Below are 22046 nucleotides of genomic sequence, written 5' to 3' on the forward strand. Positions count from 1 at the left end.
CTTCCCCATTTCAACCATTCCATTGAGAGGCCGTTTTCAAGCTCAAGGGGCTCCCATTTATGACCCCTCTTGCCTGCTCGCTTAACCTTGTGGAGTCGTCAAGCCTTCAGAAACCAGTACCGTAGGGCTTAGCCCTCCTAGGCTTATCGGGAGAATGTGGACTTGTCGGTGGCGATGGAGATGGCTGCTAAATAGTCCCAAGGAGCAAGGGGAAATTGTGGAAAGGAGCGGCGCCATGTTTATCTGTTGTTGAGAAGCACATTTATGACGGGGCGAAGCAAGCTCCAGCCCCTAGACAATGATGGAAAAACTGCTCCCCCGAAATGTACATTTCATACGGTTGCACCCACATTTATTTTCCATGCCCACCTTGTATCTCCCTTATTGCAGCAACGCACGCATTTATGTTCTAATCATCAAAGCCACCTCCATCAATATCTTTTTTACCTACACTAACCGAATTCTGGCTTAAAAAATTGCTCTCCTGCTGCATCATGTTTCTTGTGGAGGAAAAAAATTAATTTCAATCATCTTCATTTTCATCCATTAAATTACAACAACAGGGAGAACAAGCTTGTGGACACCAATCCTGGCTTACTCTTTTAACACCTAGAAGAGTACGGATAGCCTGAAAGTTAAAAGCTGACAACAGCATACAACAGTCCATGGCTAGAAGGTTTACCTTGTGCCCCCATTCAAAATAAAGTTGAACTGTTCGAAATGCCTAAACTAACAGAGCATCAGACCTGGGGCCATAGATGCAATTGGACGCTCAATTCTTTCCAAATCCAAATCCATGCACCAAGAAAAGATAAATACCAGCTCCAGTTAATTTTATCATTTGAAGGAACTTGAATATCATATAAAGATGTAGAATCTAAAATTTACGACCCAAAAAAATGTATAGAAACTTAATGTAAACTTTCAAACCAAAAGCCAGAAAAAGGAGGAAAGAGTTTCTAGTGCCAGATTTGGAGCTAAATCATTGACAATACAAGGCGGCACCACCATTAAGTCATTTATCAAAGCTAGGGATACACTAGATTCTAGTAACTGCAAATCAAATAATTTTCTTTCCCCTTGCAAAACCATTCTGGGCCGAGAGAGAGAGAGAGAGAGCCATTATAGATGGTACAACTAACCAACCAATTAATGATAGTAAGAAGGCTGACCTGGAGGCAAAGAACCACCAGGTCGCACATTAGCCTGACCCACACGTTGAGATACTCCTGAAGAAGGCAAAGTAGGACTCATTTGTCCAATTTGCACCGGCGGCAATGAAGCAGCAGGAGTTGCTGCAGTAACATGGTCAGGGGCTGAAGCCGGTGGATACATCTGCCCATGAAATGCGTTTGGAACTGAAACAAAGGTTGGTCTGCCTGCCCCCATGTTTGGATCCCATGAAGGCACTTGACTCCCGGGAGCTTGAGCAGGTACAGCACCATCAGCAGGAAACTCACCCCGAGGGAACATTGGAGAGGCCTGAGGATTCTGCCAAGGTGTTGCTGTGGTAGCACCAGGCGCCTGCTGTATTGCAACCAAACCTGATTCGGGAGCTGTGTAATCTCTACTTTTGTCACTGTATGCCTAGGAACAATATAATTAGCTCATCAGATGCAAGGAAAAAATTCCCATGAGGAATAAAAGTGAATTAAGTGTCACGAAGCATACATTGAAGAAAAATTCTGTTTGCAATCGCAATCAATAATGGACCCAATTTTCTTTTAACCAAGTTTTTACAGTTTTTGCCTCTCAATTTTTCTTCATGAATGTTTAACTCAGAGCAAATTTTATACCTTTATATTGAGATCAGAATGACGGGAGTATGTTAGATGAAGCTTGCAATAGCCACCATCATATATGCAGTGTCCTTCTAGGGCATTTTTCGCAACTGCAGCCATAGCGACATCTAGAAATATAACAATAATAGATCAATGACAAAATCTGTCAAAAAAATCAATTGAAATGAAAGATCAAAAGCACAAGGAGATAATAATACCTAAATAAGCATACAGTATCTTCATCATTGACGTGGCTTATGCAAATGTTACCACTATTTGTATTTACACTAACAAACTAAATAATTCGTCGTTTATCAGTTTATTAACACCTATAGGAAAGTGGAAATTTGGAAATTTTACCGAATCGAGAAATATAAGAGCAATGGAACAACAAAGAAAAGAAAAAGTGGGTGACTTTTCAAAAACTAGCCAAATAAGCACAATCAGTTTTCAACCCTAAGTTATGTATATCATAATAAAGCATTGTGCCTGCCACGTCTCAGACACACTCATTAGACGCACAAAACAGAATACATATTATTAATTTTGTGTACACTTAAAAAGCTGTCTGCAACTTAGCATCCTTGGTGATGTGTTCACCACCAAGCATTAAGGGCCAATATTAACATAAAAAACAAGGTGATTTTGCACCTATTATTCCTTTGTCCATGCTAGAACATTAACTCTGCCTGTGCATGTTTTACGTTCAATCTTCACATTGCAAATCCCAAGTATGGATAAAAAGACAGTTGCATTAGGTAACAAACAACAATGTTTTTAGCATTTGTTAGATCCTTTATGAACATGGATCCTAAGAATAATCATGTTAATGCTAGGGTATTTCTCTTAAACAAGTACCATGTACCCCTCAAGTACAGTGGAAAGTGGGTGAGGGTATCACAAGGTGCCTAACAGCATGTCAAGCCCTTGACTTAGGGTTTGACAATGGCAGAAATTCCGAAAGTAATTTCCTTCTAAAACAGCAATACCAGAAAAGAAAGAAAGAGAGATAAAGGGAGAGAGAGAGAGAGAGAGAGATGAAGAGGGCGGGAGAGTTTGTTATTTCATCAAAAACTGATTCCTCCTTTACAACAGCCTCTTTAGTAGGCTGTAGCTCCCACAACTACCCACTGTTATTACAATTATGCCCTGGGTCTTAACAAATTCCCCTCCCCATGAATCAATTCTTGTCCCCAAGAATGTCATAGAAGACTGATAACACAGGGAAACTGCTTCAATACATCTGGTCAGTACTCCCAAGTAGGCTGGTCTGGAGGTAAGTGAGACCACCTAATTAACACTTGAGTAATAGGGGTTGTGCCCTGATATATCACCCTTTTGTCCACAACAGCCTGGGGTTCCACTGCCACTTCATTCTCTTCAATAGTTGGTAACAGCGGACTAACTTCCACTTTAGGTTCGCCCTCCAAATTAGGTAATGAGTCGTTGACTGTCACCTACGGAGTGACCGCTTTCTTTAGTAACGACACATGGAATACCGGATGAATTTTAGTTCCCACTGGTAATTGCAGCCTATATGCCACCTCACCGACCTTAGCCAATATAGTGTAGGGTCCAAAATACTTTGGGCTAAACTTAGACACCGAACCCTTGGTGATAGAAGGCTGTAAAAACCGCTTCACCTTAAGGAACACTTGATCTCCTACTGCCAGAGTTCGTGCACTTCTCCTTTTGTTAGCAGTTTGTTCCATCCGATTCCGAGTTGTCCTGAGCTCCCTCTTTAATTCCTCCAAAACCTCCCTCCGTTCTTGAAAGTATTGCTCCACATTAGCCAAAGTAGCTGATGTCCTCGTAATAGTTGGTAGTAGGGGTGGACAATATCCAAATAAGGCCTCAAAAGGTGAGCGTTTAATAGCTGTGTGATAGGTTGAATTATACCACCACTGGGCTAGAGATAACCACTTATGCCAGCTCCTAGGCCTTGCAAAACACATGCATCGAAGATACCCTTCCAAACATTGATTCACTCGTTCCGTTTGCCCATCCGTTTTCGGGTGATAAGCAATGGAAAGGTGTAGCCCAACTCCCATATTCTTAAACAATTCTGCCAGAAGGAACTTGTAAATATTTTATCCCTATCCGACACCATCCTCTTAGGAATTCCATGGAACTTCCCTACTGAATCCAAGAATAGTCTAGCCACTTCAGAAGCTGAAAAAGGGAGTGTGAGACTGATGAAGTGGGCAAATTTAGTCAATCTATCAACAATGACCAAAATTGTATCTTTACCCTCAGATTTAGGCAATCCTTCAATGAAATCCATCGAAATATCTTCCCACGCTTGCTCCGGTATGGGAAGTGGCTTGTAACAATCCCGGCACAGCCATTGTTTCATGTTTACAACGTTGGCAGATTTCACACTACGCTACATACCTTACCACTTCCCTTTTCAGCCCTGGCCAATAGAAAAAACCTCTAATTCGATGATACGTTGCCCTCACCCCTGAGTGTCCACCTATTGCTGAATCATGCATGGCTTGCAATATTCTTGTTTTTAACTGTTCAGCATTTCCAATCACAATTCTGCCCTTGTAGCGAATTACTCCATTAGCTAGTGTATAACCTTTTTGATTATGGGGATGGATAGCCAATTGGGGCAGCAACTCCTGCAACCAAGCTGTGTTGACGTAGTTGCTCACGACCTCTTTAATCCACTCCGAAGTTACAGCTATGACAGCTTTACAAGATCCTGTTTCGTCTCTTCTTGATAGTGCATCCGCTACCAAATTATCCTTTCCTTTTCGGTATTGAATTGTGTAGTCCATTCCTAAGAGCTTCGATACCCCTTTTCTTTGCAATTGGGTGTGCAGTCTTTGTTGGCTTAAGAATTGTAGACTCTCACGGTCAGTGCGAATTATAAATGGGTTGTTTTCCAAGTAATGCCACCATTTATCCACTGCCACCAACACTATAATTAACTCCTTGTCATATACACTCAACCCCAAATGTCTGGGAGCCAACCCTTGACTAATGTAAGCCAATGGCCGCCCTTCTTGCATCAGCACTGCCCCCACCCCACTGTCGCAAGCATCAATTTCCACCACAAAGGTTTTCGAAAAATCTGGTAATGCCAACACTGGAGATTGAGTCATGGCCTTTTTAAGGGCTCCAAAAGCTGCCTCCGCTCTAGGATTCCAATGGAAATTATCTTTATGTAACAATTCTGTTAAAGGCCGACTGATTACTCCATAATTTTGAACGAATTTTCTGTAATATCCCGTCAGTCCCAAAAACCCTCTCAATTCTTTAACAGTAGCAGGCAGTGTTCTAAAAGGCGCTAGGCGCTAGTCGAGCGCCAGGCTGGGGCCTAGCGCCTAGAGCGCCTAGGCGGGGCCTAGGCGGCGCTTAAGAAAACTGCTATTTTTTTTATTTTTTAAACTTTGTGATATAATTTGATATTATTTTTAACTAAATCAAAGTTGAAAAATATTAATAATGCAACATAAACCAATAATATATAGAATTAAGCATGAGAAATAAATTATTGTAATTAATAAATAACATTTTAATTAGTCATACAATAATACTATAAGCAAACAGCTAAGTGGATTTTTTGGAAATATTATAGAATATATATAATTAATAATAAAACTAAATATAAATCTATAATTATATATAAATATTAAATAGAAAAGAAAAATAAAATAAAATAAAAACAAAAAACAAAAACGGTGCAAATGCCCCAATAACCACACAGAGAGACGGGGAGACGAGAGAGAGAAAGAGAGAAAGGTTATGACAGATGGAGCTTGCCGCAGCGGAGATGGAGCTCGACGGCGAGGATGGGGGTGGCGACGATGACGCTGAGGACGACGAGGATGCGACAGATAAGAGGCGGTGACGATGAAGCTTGGCGGCGAGGATCGAGCTGGACGCAGCGACAGCGGTGAGCTACTGGCGGGCCGATGAAGCTTGGCGGTGTTGAGGCGACAGCGTTGAGGCGGCGACAGCGTTCAGGTGAGAAGAGAGAAATAGGGAGATGTTGAGAGGTTCGATTTAATGATTTAGCAAAAAAAACCCTAAAAATGGCTGAGCCAACGAGTTGGGTGCCAAGGCGCGCAGGCCGACTAGGCGTCGCCTGGGCCGCCTAGGCACCCAAGCCGGCCGATTACTCGGGCCGGCGCCTAGGAGGCCCGACTAGGGCAATTTCGGGGCGGCCACCTAGGCCGATTTTTAGAACACTGGTAGCAGGTCTTGGCCAACTTACCATTGCTTCTGTCTTCCTTGGGTCAGTGTTGACTCCCCCTTCCCAAATGATGTGGCCTAGGTATTCCACCTCCTTGGCAAATGTACACTTGGACAACTTGACATATAATTGATTAAACCTAAGGACTTCAAAGGCTATCTGAAGGTGGGCTAGGTGCTGGTCTAAATTCTGGCAGTAGACAAGTATGTCGTAAAAAAAAAACAAGTATAAAGTTCCTCAAATAAGGGCTGAATATGTGGTTCATTAGGGATTGAAATGTGACTGGGGCATTAGTGAGGCCGAAAGGCATAACCGTGAATTCATAAAGGCCTTGATGTGTGCGGAATGCTGTCTTAGGTATGTCGGCTGGTAGCATCCTAATTTGATGATATCCTGCTCGAAGATCTAATTTCGAAAAAATGGCTGCACCATTTGAGTTCATCAAGCAAATCCTCAATGATGGGAATAGGAAATTTGTTTTTAATGGTGATGGAATTCAGCTGTCTATAGTCTACATAGAAACGCCAAGTGCGATCCTTTTTCTTAACAAGTAGTACTAGTGAGGCATTGGGACTGTGGCTTGGTTGGATTAGAGAATGGGCCAACATATCTTTGACTTGTTTCTCAATTTCAGTCTTTTGTATTGGTGCATACCGATAGGATCGGACATTTACAGGTTCAGCATGTGTATGGAATGATCAAAAGGTCTTTGGGGTGGCAGGGATGTAGGTTCTAGGAATAAGTCCTTAAATTCAGTCAATAATAAGTGCAAGTTGTCACAAGGGGTTACCTCATTAATCAGTAATTGCAACTCAGCTTCTACATTGGTTACTTGATCTTCCTCCTCCACTCCTCTTAGAGAGTACAGATGGGTGATTTGTCCATTGTTTTTCTGTATCAATTTCTGCAATCTCTTTCCTGAAATCAGCTTGCATTCTCCTTGTTCCAAATTTCCTACTAAAGTCAGCTTCCTTCCTTCCACGTCCACCGTCACCTCCAGCTTATTAAAGTCAAATGTTAATGGGCTGACTGTCTTCATCCAATCGACCCCTAAGACTATGTCACATCCCCCTAACTCCAGCACCCTGAGGTCTGCCATAAACTCCACTCCTTGAATGACCCAAGTGAAATTACAGCACTTGTGGTGACTATACATTTTATTACCATTAGCTATTGTCATCGATAGGGGAACGGTCTCTGTCATCTTGCAATTGAGGTCTACAGCAATAGCTTTATTTAGAAAGCTATGAGTGCTGCCACTATCAATTAACACCGCGAGTCTCTTCTTTCCCACCTGAATAATCCTTCCAGCTGAACCACCTTTTAAGGCATGGAAAGAGATCTGGCCTCCTTCATCCTCGCAATCTTCTTGTTCTATACCATCCCCTTCTACGACTTCTTCCAACAGCTCCTCCTCTGCCTCATCGTCCTCGCCCGACCCCTCCATCTTCAGCATCAATCTTCTGCATTGATGTCCGAGCCCGTATTTTTCGCCGCATTTGAAGCATAAACCCAGCTGCTGCCTCTGTTCCATTGTTGAATTCTTATTACTTCCCAAATTATTATTATTCCTGGGTCCTCCTTGGCCACCCACTCCCATTGTCGACTTAGGATATTCCCCTGAAGGAAAACTTATACCCCTTCCTTGTTGTGCTCCTACGTGATTCCACGTCCTACCCTTCTTGAATACGGCTTCCCACGTCAATTCTTGCAAGCGGGCCTTCTCCGCTGCTTGTTTTATTGTTACTGGCGCCAACATTTTCACCACCGATCGTAGATCATCCTTTAAACCGCTGATAAAACTTGAGACAAAATAGGTCTCTGACAAGCTAGGATGGGCTATTCCGATCATCGCTCTCAACTCCTCGAACTTCCTTAAGTAATCCTCTATCGACCCTTGTTGCCTCAGCTTGTTAAATTCTTCTACCGTGTCGGTCATATTTTTTTCTCCGAACCGGCCACACAATTCTTCCGCAAAGTTTCTCCACGACACCCATGGCCCTTCTGCCTTGCTTCCAATTCTGATACCATGCATCGGCAATATCGTTGAGATATGCCGCTGCCATCACCACCTTCTGATCTTCCCCGACACGGTACAATTCAAAGAACCGCTCACAACGGCGAACCCACCACCTCAGCTTCTCCCCTTCAAAGATCGAAATCTCCCATCTTGGTACGGGCGGGTGACTATGGCCTGTATTCTACCTTGTGACTCCTGTTCATAAACTCCTCGCTCGTCCAACATCCTGATTCCCTCCGGCCTAGGCAAGATTCCATCCCTCTCCAAGAATGGCTCGGTCCCCGATCTTGGACGCAATTCTCCAGCCACTTTAAACTGTGGCAACGCCGACAGCATAGTGAACATACTGTCGATCTTTTGGCCGTAAAAATCTGCTCGTTCTTGGCCTCGTTCTAGCTCTTTGATGCCGTCACGGATGGCTGCGACATCTTCCTTGTTGGACGTCGCGTCCTCTTGTACGCGTGCCACGCTCGCCTCTAAGGACTCCATACGCGCCTCCATCTGTTTGAGACGAGTACCTTCCGCTATGCCGTGCGTTTGTCTTCCACCCAAGATTTTCTCACTGGAGAGCCACCAAGGATCCACCTGCTCTGATACCAAATTGTCAAGCCCTTGACTTAGGGTTTGACAATAGCAAAAATTCGGAATTTCTTTCTAAAACAGCAATACCAAAAAAGAAAGAAAGAGAGATAAAAGGGAGAGAGAGAGAGAGAGAGAAATGAAGAGGGCGGGAGAGTTTGTTATTTCATCAAAAACTGATTCCTCCTTTACAACAGCCTCTTTAGTAGGTGTTAGCTCCCACAACTACCCACTGTTATTACAATTATGCCCTGGGTCTTAACACAACAGAGATAAATGAGCCCAACAGTTCCTGTACCATGTCTAGGTGCAATTAAAGAAGAATAACATGCTTAGCTTGGGAGTATAAAACTAGTTAACAGAAAGGGTACAGTGATAACAAACACTTCAATTAGAAGGAACATGAGCATAGTGTTGCCAAGAAAATAAGCACATAGGGGCAAAACCAGTAGATTTAAGAAAATACTACATAAAGTGGAAAGGGTCGGGCATAAAGCATAATATCACATAAATATTTCAAATAAGACAATAACAACAACAACAACAACAACATATCCAGCCTTTATTCCACTATGTGGGGTCGGCTACATGAATTCTAGACTTCCATGTATTTCTATCTTTTGTCATATCTTCATTGAGATCCATACACTTCATATTAAACTTTAATGTCTCCCTCAAAGTTTTCTTAGGTCTGCCTCTACCTCTTTTTTTGATTAGTTGTTCTATTTCATCAACTCTCCTCACAGGAGCGTCTCTTGGTCTCCTTCTCACATGACCAAACCATCTTAGTCTAATCTCTCTCATCTTCTCCTCTATTGGTACTACTCCTATCTTATTACGAATAACTTCATTTCTAATTTTATCTTTTCTTGTATGGCCGCACATCCATCTTAACATCCTCATGCTCCGCTACACTCGTCTTTTGCTCATATTGGTATTTGACTGCCCAACATTCTAAGCCGTACAACAAAACTGATCTTATAGCTGTCCTATAGAATTTTCCTTTCAATTTTAATGGGATTTTACCATCACATAACACCCCTGATGCATTTCTTCATTTTAGCTAACCTGCCTTAATTCTATGTGTGACATCCTCGTGAATTTCTCCATCTTTTTGAATTTCTCCCTAAGACATTACAAGTAAAAGTAACAAGAAAAAGAGATAGAAGAATGTTACTAGAACTAATCGAGCAACAATATTTATAAGGAAAAATAAAATGTTATATTAGGGAGGACTTGGTATTAGTGTAATAGTGGTTGCTTTCCTCAGATTGGATAAGATAAACTAAGACGGAATTTAGGGTGGATACTGATGGGTTAATGTGAAGAATACCTCAAAAGAACAAGTAATTATAGAAAGGGAATTTAAGGCCCATGTAAGAACAAATTTTAAGCATATAAGAATGGTACATGGTGTCAGGACCCTAATGTAGTTAGATAGTTAGTATGGATGGTTGTAATAGTAGACAGTAGGGTTAACAGTTAGTTGGTTGTAACAACAGGCTGTTAAATGACAGTTAGGTGGTTTAGAGGAGCTGTTAATATTGTTAGAGGAATAACCAATAGGCTGATTGTAAGCTGTGGTGGTAGCTATATTAAGCTACTAGGCTGTTGTTGTGGGGATATGGAAAATATGAATTGAAACATTTGTTCTCCTCTCTCCCAAACTCTCTCTCTCCCTCTCGGACTTGTCTTCTCTTCCCTTCAGCCTCTCTTCCTATCTTTCCCTTTTGATTCTCTCTAATTCTCCCTCTCCTTCTCTTCCATTTTCCCCACTCTTTCTCCAATTCTTCCCTAATTCTTCCTACAATTGGCCCTAATTTCTCTGTTGAAACCCTAGGGTCACAACACATGGTTAATATTGATCTGGAAATAGGAATAATGCTGGGGGCAATCCTGGATTTTGCAATGGCCTATAATCTCATAATTGGAAACACTAATTTTGGGAATAGAAATGGATATCTAACTAACTTTAAATGTAGATTAAGTGAGTTTAATAATCTTTTCTCCTAAATATAAGAATAGTTAGTCAAATATGCGACTCAGAAAATAGGTTAACTATAGTATGTGTGGTTATCAAAAGAACACTACAGAAAAAGTTAGTATGGGAAATAGAACTAGAATTGTTTCAAGGATAAAAAGTTAGTATGGGACTTAGATGTGTCACGAACATAATGTGCAACTAGATGAAATATGTATAAGAATGACATCAAAGAATATTCATATAAAGTCAGAAGAGAAAGCACATTATTAGCAAAAAAAAAAAACAGAGAAAGAACATTTTATAAGGATACTTGGTCTTGGTGTGGAACAAATGCTAACATGCTCTGTACAAATGCTAGTACAATGATTCCATACTCAGAGACCTACCAGGATACTGAATCAGTGCTTGTGTTCCCCCATTCTTCTCAAATATGGCAATTTTATGAACAGTGCCAAATGCAGAAAACACCTAGAATGACAAACAGAATGATATCAGTAGAGCACACCAATATAAATTAACTTCACATGGAAAATATTGTGAGCAAATTTCATCACCGTGTGAAGAACATCCACTGTGACAGCATATTGCATATTCTCAATAGATGCAAGAAGCACATTACCCTCAGGTTCCATTCTCTTTACATCAAGACCTACAGTAGGCTGCATGTTCTGCTAGTTAGTATATGCTCTTAATCATTTGATTCATTTCCCTGACTCAGTCGAACATCCAAAATGAGAAATCATACCTGAACAAAACCCTCAATAGCAGTCGGGTTAACAGGAAGATATGGGTTTGTGTAATCCCTATTAGATAAAGTAATAAATTCCATGTATCAGGAGTCATTTTCAGAAACAATGTAATAACCCATTAGATGCAAAATAATGGGTGAATTTATGCTCCTGAAAGTAGGCATCATATCATCATGAACTACCTTATTCTAACCAAGTTAAGGTCCGTGACATGGCATTCATAATGTCAAATTGACTTTTAAAATTCACACAGAAATCCATGCAAAAAAAAAATATTGTGGCAAAATTTTATGTTGGATACCCTTCTAGAAGAAACCTTCTAGCAAGAGAATAATCAAATAAAGTTCCAACACCATCTTCATATGGAAAGTTGAATAAAACAGTAAAAATTAAGAGGGAGAAACAATGAATTATTAAGTTTCAAAGGAAAAAATGTTAAGCAAACAGATTTGACAACAGAGAAGTCTCGATGTCATTCAACTTGAGTTCTTGTGCCTGAACAAATATGTTTAAAATGTTAGACAACTAATCAAGTCTAAAATGAAAAAAATGACAAATGGCTCTGCCATTGTGGGTAGATATCAATGATGATAATGAAAATTTAAAGCTTAAGACACTGAAATAGCAACCCGCATAAGAATGTCCAAGCTAGAATACACACAAAAAATAAAGCTGATGTTATGTAGAATGAGATTGGCACAGAAGACAGGAAGCAAGGTTTTTGACATCAAGGGATCACATCTCAAAATGCACAAACTGTTTTGCACCTGAACTGATCATAAAATTACTTTAAAACCTGATTTAGGAACTGAAAATTCCTATAACAAAGGCTGCAGACAAATTTTTCCCCTTATATAATAAAGAAAAAGGTAAAAGAATTGCTTTAAGGGGGTGAACCCCGTACAATAAAGCCAAAAGAACTACTTTTAGAACATCAAAAAAGTTTAATCAGAAGATTCAAAACCATAAACTATGATGAAACAAACACAGAACAAGAAGAACAACAGAAATTGTATAGAGTGACTGAACATTGTCAAGCACCTAATTTGCCGTTTGCAGATAAATCAATGAATACAACAATAGATTAGATTGGTTCAGTCCGTTCATTTAATATAATTACGGAACTTTGACATTTCAACTGCAATAAAATTACAGTGATAAGGAAAAAAACAAAAAAGATGAAGAAAATTGCTAAGAGGCATTAAAAGACATCTTTGTTCTAGCTGCCAAGCCTCACTAACCCCCAGATGAGAAAAACCACACACCTCAACCATGGAGACCTCAAGTTGAAAACCAAAATCACAGAATCATAATGGTGACAGAGGGTACAGGTAGTGTAGCTAAATAGGGAATAAGAAAAATCAAGACTGTTGCTATTACCTACTCCGATGAGATTGGTACTTAATATTCAGGTCTGTATGGGCAGAGTATGAGATGCGCAACTGGGTTAAACCAACATGGTCTGGAAGCAAGTACCTGAAATTTGTTCAGTGCCAAGCAGATCCACCAAAGTGAGAACTCCCAATGACAAACTATGAAAAGTTGGAAAAAAAAGAAAAGAAAGATAACTATATTGGATCAATGGAGGGAGAAATAGGAGCATGCCTGGGTATGCTTCTTCCATCCAATGCCTCCCTTGCTGAAGCCGCAGTCTGAACATCAGTATATTGGATCAATGCCTTCCAACATGCAGCAACATAATAAAATTAGAAGAGAACAGAAAGCCAAATTCAGTGAAAGAAAGAATTAAAAATATACTTCACAGCATCATACCTGAAAACCTGCAGCCTTCTCAAAAGTAGCAATCTTGTGCACAAATCCAAAAGCTGAGAACACCTGAAACAAAATTTCAATCAGGCCAAAGCATATTACCAGAGAAAAAATGTAGGAAGAAACAAATGTTTCACCATTGAAACCATCTTAGCTACAACTATGTAGGAAGAAAAAATCATCAGTCAGACAAGTGTAGAATAACACCTGCATCTGTATGCGAGAACATAGACCTCAGAGAAGAGTACAATGCACAAGATAATATATCCAGATTGTCTCCATCAAAAGAATCTAAATGAGAACCATCATCATCTGAGACTTTAACTGATTTCAGAAAAAGCTGACAAATAATTTTAATCAGGGTGCTACTAAGAATGAGCCAAGATAAAGTGGCATCACAACTTTGTTTAATGCCACAAAAAAAAGGTAAAAAGAAAAACTACCCCAAACTAGTTACGCAAAGAATAGCTTAAAAAATAATGAGAATGAAGGTGGGGGTGGGGGGGAAGAAAGAAAAGCATGAAAGTGTTATGAATTGGCAAGGAAAAGCTTAACTTTATTTCCAGCCTATAACTCAATATATATACAGTTTAGGAGAAGCACTCCCCACTTCCTTAAATTAAGGATCCACTACCCAACTAATAATCTGAACACAAAACACAACTTGAGGGCCATAACTTCAGCCCACTAATGGATAATACCAAATAAAACAAACCAAATAACTGTACAACAAGAAAACAGCAAATCATAAATCTTATAAATCTGTAAACATGCTCCTTATTTCCTGACACTCCCCCTCAGAAAATCATCCATTCTCCAGCTTGTTAGTTAGCTTTTGAAAGGCTGTCCCAGGAAGACCTTTGGTAAGTAGATCTGCCAGCTGACTTCTTGTAGGTGCAAATAGAGTACAAATTAGACCATTTTCCAGCCTTTTTTTATAAGTGTCTGTCAACTTCCACATGTTTAGTACGATCATGCTGCACCAGATTGTGTGCAATATTAATAGCTGATTTGTTATCACAATACAGCTTTATAGGATCCTTCCATTTGACCTTAAGATCTTCTAGAACTATTTTAATCCATAGTAATTCACAAATCCCAAGTGCCATAGACTTGAATTTAGCCTCTACACTTGATCTTGACACCACATTCTGCTTCTTATTCCTTCAAGTAACAATATTTTTCCCCCTAGAAAAGTACAATATCTGGATGTTAATCTCTTATCAACCATTGATCCTGCATAATCAACATCCATATAGGTTTCAAGGGTCAATTCTTGTCCTCTTTTGAATAGGATTCCTTTACCTGGTGTGCCCTTTAGATAATGCAAAATTCAGTGTACAGCCTTTAGGTGAATTTCATTAGGATTGTGCATAAATTGGCTAACCACTCCCATAGCATAAGCTATGTCCGACCGTGTATCTGCCAGATAAATGAGTCTCCCAACTAATCTTTGGAAAAGACCTTTACCTATTGCTGCATCATCTGGATTGTTACCTAGCTTATGGTTAGGCTCAATAGGTGTCTTAGCTAGCCTACATCTTAGCATACCAATCTTTGTTAATAGATCTAGAATAAATTTTTGTTGTAATAAAAAATACCCTGCTGAGCATGAGCTACTTCTATACCCAAGAAGTACTTCAGCCTACCCAACTCCTTAATTTCGAATTCCTTTACTAAACACTGCTTTAGGCTTTCCATTCCCTCCAAATCATCTCTTGTCATTATGATATCATCCACATAAACTAGCAAAATAGTGATTTTTCTAGCAACTGAATTCCTTAAAAATAGTGTATGATCTCCTTGGCTTTGTTTGTATCCCAATTTAAGCATGGCTTTGGTAAATTTTCCAAACCAAGCTCTTGGAAATTGCTTCAACCCATAAAGGGATTTGTTTAACTTACATACCACATCTTTTGCCTTTGTTTGACTCACTCCCGGTGGAACCTCCATATAAATTTCTTCCTTTAGATCTCCATGTAAAAAGGCATTTTTTACATAATATTGTTGTAATTTCCAACTAAAATTAGCAGCTAGGGATACCAATATCCTTATGGTATTCATTTTTGCAACGTGAGCAAAAGTTTCAAGGTAATCCACACCATATGTTTGAGTATAACCCTTAGCAACCAACCTTGCTTTGTACCTTTCTAATAACCCATCTAAGTTGTACTTAATAGTGAATATCCATCTACACTCTATTGGTTTCTTTCCTTTAGGGAATGTTACTAGATCCCATGTCTTGTTCTTTTCAAGTGTCTGCATCTCTACCCTCATGGCTTCTCTCCAATTCTCATTGTTTAATGCCTCAAATACTATTTTTGGAATAGGAATTGAGCTAATGTTGGTGAGAAAGATTTTGTGACCGGGAGACAAGTGCTTATAGGACATGAATAAGTGCATGGGGTGTTGTGTACATGTTCTGGTCCCTTTGCGAGTGGCAATAGGTAGGTTAATATCAGTTGAATTAGGCAAATCAGAAACATGTTCAACTTCATTAGGGTAGATGGTAGTAGAAGTAGTTACCTCAGCTTGCTCAATGTCAGGTTTAGGAGCTGATTTAGATACTTGAACAGGTGTTGAATGAGTAGTAGGTCTCTTCCTTCTTGAGTAAACTTAACGTGAACGAGGTCCAACCTCTTGAATTAACATTTTTGTTTGTTCTTGAGGCTTGGACTAAGAATTAGATGTTGATTGTATGGATGAAACAGTAGGTTGGAAGTGTTGTACAGGAGAAGGCAAGAAAGAAGGAAACTCAGGGAAAAACAAATTTCTATCCGACCTCACTTATTGAGATCTCCCTCGAACAAAATACTTAGTTTGTTCAGCAAATGTAACATTCATTGATACAAAAAAAAAAAAAAAATTGGTTGGAGGATGAAAACACTTATACCTTTTTTGAGTAGACAAATACCCCACAAAAATACATCTAAGAGCCCAAGGATCTAGTTTTCCCCTTTGTTGAGAGTGTTGATAAACAAATGCTACACACCCAAATACTCTAGGTATGAGACCACTAGAGATTGAAGCTTGTGGAAAGAATTGAGACAGTAGTTGAACAGGACTTTTAGGACTTAGTTTTCTTGGTGGTAGTCGATTTATAAGATGAGTAGCAGTCAAGATAGCCTCCCTTCCTCCCCCAACCCCCCCAAACTATTGTTTTGGAACATTCCCTTGAAATAAAAGGGCTCTACTGATATTTAGATGATATCCATTCTTTCTTTCGACCACCCCATTTTGTTGTGGGGTGTTAACACATGAGGATTCATGAACTATGCATTTTTCTTGGAAGTAGGAAGTAAGAACCTGATTAAAGTAGCCCTTAGCATTGTTTGATCTGACGCTTTTGATAACAACGTTGAACTGAGTTTAGATCAGATTATAGAAAATAAGGACTATAGAACTGACATCTGATTTGTTCTTTAAAAGATAAGTCCAAGTGATTCTAGTACAATCATCAATAAATGACACAAACTACCGAGTTCCAATGATATTATGAATAGAAGATGGACCCCAAATGTCATTGTGAATTGAGTGTAAATGGAGAAGGACTTCTTTTAACATTCATTGGAAATGAGGTCCTTCTATGTTTTGCAAATTCACGTGTCACATTGGAAGTCTAATTCATTTAATTCTTTGAACAATAAAAGTTACATAATTTTCAGAACATTAAAAGAAGGATGACCAAAACGAAAATGTTGTAACCAAATCTTCTCTTTGTGAGATTGAGAGGATTTTGTCATACATGTCATAGGAGATTTTTTGGCTAGCCTAGGTTCCTGTCCACTACTTTGTTCCTCAAGAAAATAGAGACCTTCCTTCTCTTTAGCAAGCCCAATCATCTTCCTCGTGTCCTGCTCCTGAATTTCACAATATAAGGGAAGAAAAACCACTCTACAATTAGAATCTGAAGTAAGTTTTTGGATTGAAACAAGGTTAGTGAAAAGTTTAGGTACATGTAGGGCATTTTTTAAGGTAAGATGTTCATTGACATAAACATTTCCTTGATCTGCTATTGTGGTAGTTATACCATCAGCAATGGTAATTTTTCGATTGCTAGGACAGGGACTATAGGACACATTTGTGAGAAGAACAAGTCATATGATCGGTGGCACCTGAGTTAATAATCCAAGAATTTGAGAAAGCAGTACATGTGGCATTTAGTGCATAAGAAAAGGAGGAAATAGCTTAAGAGATTAGGGTACAGGTACCTAAACCAGTAGATTTCTCTAGGGATCCAATCAGTTGCTTCAATTTAGAGATTTCTTCCTTGTTGAACTAAACAATCACCGGTTTTGAATGCTCTAATTCCCCCACCTATTGTGTGTTAGCCACATAGGCATGCTCCTACCTCTTCTGCTTAATTGGTGCTTTACCTTCAGCTTTGGTTTCCCATGTAACTTCCTGCACTTATCCATAGTATGTTTACGCTTCTTACAATAGGTGCACCATAGGAGATATTTGTTTGATCGTGACACATCTATAGGTTTTTTAGTCTCACTTCCTTGATATTCTGCACTAGAATGCTGGTTCTTTCTTGTCATTAGTGCTGAGTTTTCCACTGTATGAGTCTCAAGCATGATTCCTCTCCTTCCTTCCTTAGCTCGGACAATGGCTATAGTCTCATTTAGAGATGGTAAATCCTATTTTCCTAGTATCTGGACTCTCACTGCATCAAAATCAATATTTAGGCCAGCAAGGAATTCATAAATCCTTTCTTTACCAACAAACCTTTTAAGTAAGGCAGCATCCTCACTACATTTCATTTTGATACACTGATAATGATCCATTTCCTGCCATAGAGTTTGTAGGAGATAAGAATACTCAATGATTGAACGATTTTCTTGTTTGGTTGCTGAGATGTTTGTATTGATCTCATAAATTTGGGCTACATCTTGAACTTTGGAATAAGTTTGTTTGATTGCATCCCAAATTTCTTTAGTAGTACCTAGAAACATAACAGTATCACTTATCTCAGGAAGCATAGAATTCCATAGCCTAGACATTACCATAGAATCCTCTTCATCCCAAGCTTCGAAAGTAGGATCTCCTTGCTTAGGCCCAGTACTGAGTAGATAGCTCAATTTGTCTCTCCCTTTCAAAAAAGTCCTAACCAATTGAGACCACTTCAAATAGTTCTTACCATTCAACCTATAGACTGCCTGGATATTCTGCAATTCTCCAGTAGATGGATTACTTTTATTCTCCCCCACAAACAGTGGTTGTAATTGGTGATTCAAAGGCACCACTTACTTTGGTTGAGGTAGACATAGCTCCCAAATGAACTGCACTTGAACTTCTTGGGTCACAAGATAGCTAGGCTTAAGGTCTCGGATTGAGATGTTGGTTTCTTCGGAAATCGGACACCTTTATGGCTCTGATACCATGTTATGAATTGGCAAGGAAAAGCTTAACTTTATTTCCAGCCTATAACTCAATATATATACAGTTTAGGAGAAGCACTCCCCACTTCCTTAAATTAAGGATCCACTACCCAACTACTAATCTGAACACAAAACACAACTTGAGGGCCATAACTTCAGCCCACTAACAGATAATACAACAGAAAACAAACCAAATAACTGTATAGCAAAAGAACAGCAAATCATAAATCTTATAAATCTGTAAACATGCTCCTTATTTCCCGACCTAAAGTAATCCATGAACTATTCAACCAGGTATTAATGCCAATTTGAAAAACATAGTACCAGAAGTGGCATTTTCCCCTTAACTGTTAATAAGATCACAAAGATAGAAGGAGTTTAACAAAGCAAAAAAGACATTTCCCAGTTCAGTAAAGTGAATTGGTTGTTCGCTTAATGTTCCCCTTCCCAAACACTAACTATATCAGGCGTTTTACAATTGAACGCACAAAATAAGGAAAAGGTAACTAGTTCACAAGTACAGGCTTTTCCAAATCAAGGATTCTGCAATGTCAGATAGAAATCAATCTGCAAGGTAATATATTATGGAAAACAAAATTACCAAGTGAATAACATCAATGCTGACATCTCCAGCTCCTACTCCCTCAATAGTTACCAGCAAGACATTTCCCGGAGTATCCCCTGGACTTTTGTTATTGACAATTTCATTTCTATTAGAATATTGAATGTAAACATTTTTTCCACGAATTAGCGCTGGCTCAGAAGATGAAGCAAAATATGTAACCATATTAATTGCTTGGTTTAGGTCTGCCTGCAATAAGGGAAGAAAATAAAATCAAATATCACTACAAACAGAACTTCCTCCAAATAAAAGGAAAACACCTAGACAAAAATGAACGAACATGCATAATAAAAAATAAAGAATATAGTACGTTTAGGCACATTTGATGATCCAGTAAAAAGGTACAGCCAATGTTAATTAGCGTATGAAGTCCACATACAGTGACCAAATTGACGATCAGCCTTAGTTTTGAGAACCATTACCATAACTTAATCCCATCAGAAAATGGTAAGGCTGAGTTTTGTTACTTATAGTCTCAGACCCATAGAACCTACGAGTCACAGCTATCGCAGACTTCTATATTCCCATAAAATCACTTCCAGAACTCAGATTGTACCTGTACCATGAAAACTATAAAGGCATAAAGAAGAAAAAGAAATACAGTTCTTTGTTCGTATGAAAACAACACTTTCTCTTTTTTTACTTCAACTAGTATTTATCAACAAAAATATGCTATCAGATGCCAAATCAGTAAAAGGTCTTCATATTGAGAATTTTGACAACTCAAATTCCTCATCTCTTTGCATAAGTATGACATATCGTCACATCAATTTGCACTAACCTTCTGCTACCTCATTCAATTGTTTTATCAACAACTTATCAGACAAGATATGAATATATTGAAAGGTCTATCAACTTGAATTTAATTGTTTCAGGTTGAATACAATGTCTCTCAACTTCAGTTGTGTTTCTATTGTTAAAAAGAATTTATAGAACAATCAGGGGAAGTGTGTCCTATTAAGCCTTTTCTCATATCCGTGCTAGTGTCAGGCAGACATTACATGAACCCCAGCACTACTTTTTTCTGGGTCATTTAAATAGTAACATTCATTGCAAATTATTGTCTTAAATGTGCAAAACAAGATAAAAAATATGTTGATTATCTTAAGGGCGACAGAGATCATGATCATCAATTATAATTTTATTAGCGCCTATAATAAGGGATTTTTAGGTATATTATTTTCTTTTGCGGTTGAGCTAAATTTGGGGATATTTTCTTTTTTCAGATTAATAGGATTATGATTGTTTTTACAAAGACTGATCAGGCCTATATTGACTGGTAACAGAATAAAGACTACCAGATGTTTTTCTCCCTCTAAATTCTCTACTCTATCTTGGTTGTTTCCAGTTTCTCTACAATCTCTCCTTCCAATTTCTTCTTATGTGCTCCCCTATTATTCTTCTTCTCTTTTTCAATTCTTCCAATTTTCTCACTGTCGTGTTCCACATGAGAAGCATGAAAACCTCAAAAAAGTAGCATTCCCATCTCGGACACGTTTCAAACAGGGAAACTTTTTGGAAGTTGTAGGAACGTTTTGGAAACTCCAGGGAAACTTCCGAGAAACGTTTCTAGGTTCTTTGTAATTCTTGAAAATAAAAAATAGGTCTCTTTGGAAAATTAAAAACCTAATGAGCTAAAGTGATGGTGTTTTTATATTGTACTTTATAGACATTATTTAGAAATATTATGGTTACTGGTATTCTTAAAGTTAATTCATGCTAGAATTGATGAAATAATCTTTTTTGTTAAATGAGAAATAATCTTTTCTGATTATATTAATATAATTAGATTATTACATATTTATATATATTTTTTATATAGCATTTCTTTAACGTTTTACTTCCTACTATTTTAGGCAATAGCATTTCCACGTGTCTCGTGTCTTGTTTCCATTCCCTCTCCCACTTCCATGCAACTTCTGAACCTAGCATGCATCTATCTTGCCTTGCCTGCCTTCTTCTATCCTTCCGTTTCTTTCCCCTCTCAGATTCTATGGTCCTACACCAATTGAATACCGGAGATTTCATTCTTATTCCCTTCCCGCATTATATTCTTCCACCCTGTTCTGGTTCTACATCACAGAATAAACCACCATCAACAAAGATCCACTATGACACTAATATAACCAAGAAATATGTTGCAAGTAGTGGGGTGTGAGTGTCGGTTGATGGTGAGTGTTAAAGTATCAGACTCGTCACTCATCTTAAGTGTTCTTGTTTCTTGGATCATTCGGGTAAACGCAACTCGGCCGGGACAACAGGAGCGGAAACCACTATATATGCTATACATTACTTAGTGACTACGTACACGAATACAGATCAAATAGGTTCTGTAGTTGCATGTGCGTATGAAAAACCCTAGTTCGCAACAAATTCAGAGCAGCATACACGAAAAGCCGAGACAAGCAGTAACACTCACGAATTCAACGAAGGCCTGGTTGCGATTAGCGCCGACATTGCACTTGGTATTGATTATCTTGCCGAAGGGCTTGCAGAGCTCGACGAGCTCCTCTTCGATGCACTCCCACGGCAGGTTTCGCATGTGCAGGACCTTCGACGGCGTCTGCGTATACCGGAACTGGTGCTGCCCCGACGTCGACATCGGTCAATTGAAGGGTTTATACACTTGTTACAGTTCGAGAGGGACCAAATCAGTGCAATCAGCACTAAGGATCAGCTAGGGCTTTGGTTGGGGTTGGATTCGGCCAGTTAAGCTAGAGGTTGTGGCCGGTCATCATCTACAGATACCTACATCACTAGTTTCCTCTGAGCAATTTTAGGTCGAGTTGCTCTCTCCCTCCCTCGCTCTAAACCGCTTTGCCAATGCGCGCTACCCCTCTCGTTGCAAGCCACACCTGGTGCTATATATATGCGCGCGCGTGTGTGTGAGCCGTGAGGCCATCATTTTCCTTTGTTAGTCCATTTCCCTATTTTATTTGCCATGATTTCA

At 39.1% G+C, this 22046-nt stretch overlaps 1 protein-coding gene across 3 annotated transcripts; it reads right to left on the bottom strand.

Annotated features, from left to right (window-relative positions):
• Positions 1–832: 832 nt before the first annotated feature.
• Positions 833–21949, bottom strand: LOC127803629 (polypyrimidine tract-binding protein homolog 1-like). 3 transcript variants are annotated; one of them, XM_052340022.1, is made up of 11 exons: positions 21516–21632; positions 19519–19652; positions 19076–19285; positions 13094–13156; positions 12926–12999; positions 12701–12796; positions 11317–11374; positions 11126–11230; positions 10958–11039; positions 1797–1909; positions 833–1587 (listed from the first exon to the last, which is right to left on the bottom strand). In XM_052340022.1, exons 2-11 carry the CDS (start codon positions 19519–19521, stop codon positions 1150–1152), a joined length of 1242 nt encoding a protein of 413 aa, XP_052195982.1. In that variant the 5' UTR covers positions 19522–19652; positions 21516–21632; the 3' UTR covers positions 833–1149. The 3 variants fall into 3 exon arrangements, with proteins under 3 accessions (XP_052195982.1, XP_052195980.1, XP_052195981.1); XM_052340020.1 differs by lacking the exon at positions 19519–19652 and having other exon boundaries at positions 21516–21949; XM_052340021.1 differs by lacking the exons at positions 12701–12796; positions 19519–19652 and having other exon boundaries at positions 21516–21949.
• Positions 21950–22046: the final 97 nt, after the last annotated feature.

Source organism: Diospyros lotus, chromosome 6 (genome assembly GCF_014633365.1).
Source record: "Diospyros lotus cultivar Yz01 chromosome 6, ASM1463336v1, whole genome shotgun sequence".
In the NCBI taxonomy this organism is placed as follows: Eukaryota; Viridiplantae; Streptophyta; class Magnoliopsida; order Ericales; family Ebenaceae; genus Diospyros; species Diospyros lotus.

Bases quoted from the DNA above. Each gene is read 5' to 3' on its own strand.
- LOC127803629 (XM_052340020.1), bottom strand. From the start codon at position 21,698: ATGTCGACGTCGGGGCAGCACCAGTTCCGGTATACGCAGACGCCGTCG. The intron at 19,286-21,515 runs GTGAGTGTTACT...CCCTTATTGCAG, and splicing joins ACCAGGCCTTCGTTGAATTC to GCAGACCTAAACCAAGCAAT. The intron at 13,000-13,093 runs GTATGATGCTGT...GCATGTTGGAAG, and splicing joins AGAAGGCTGCAGGTTTTCAG to GCATTGATCCAATATACTGA.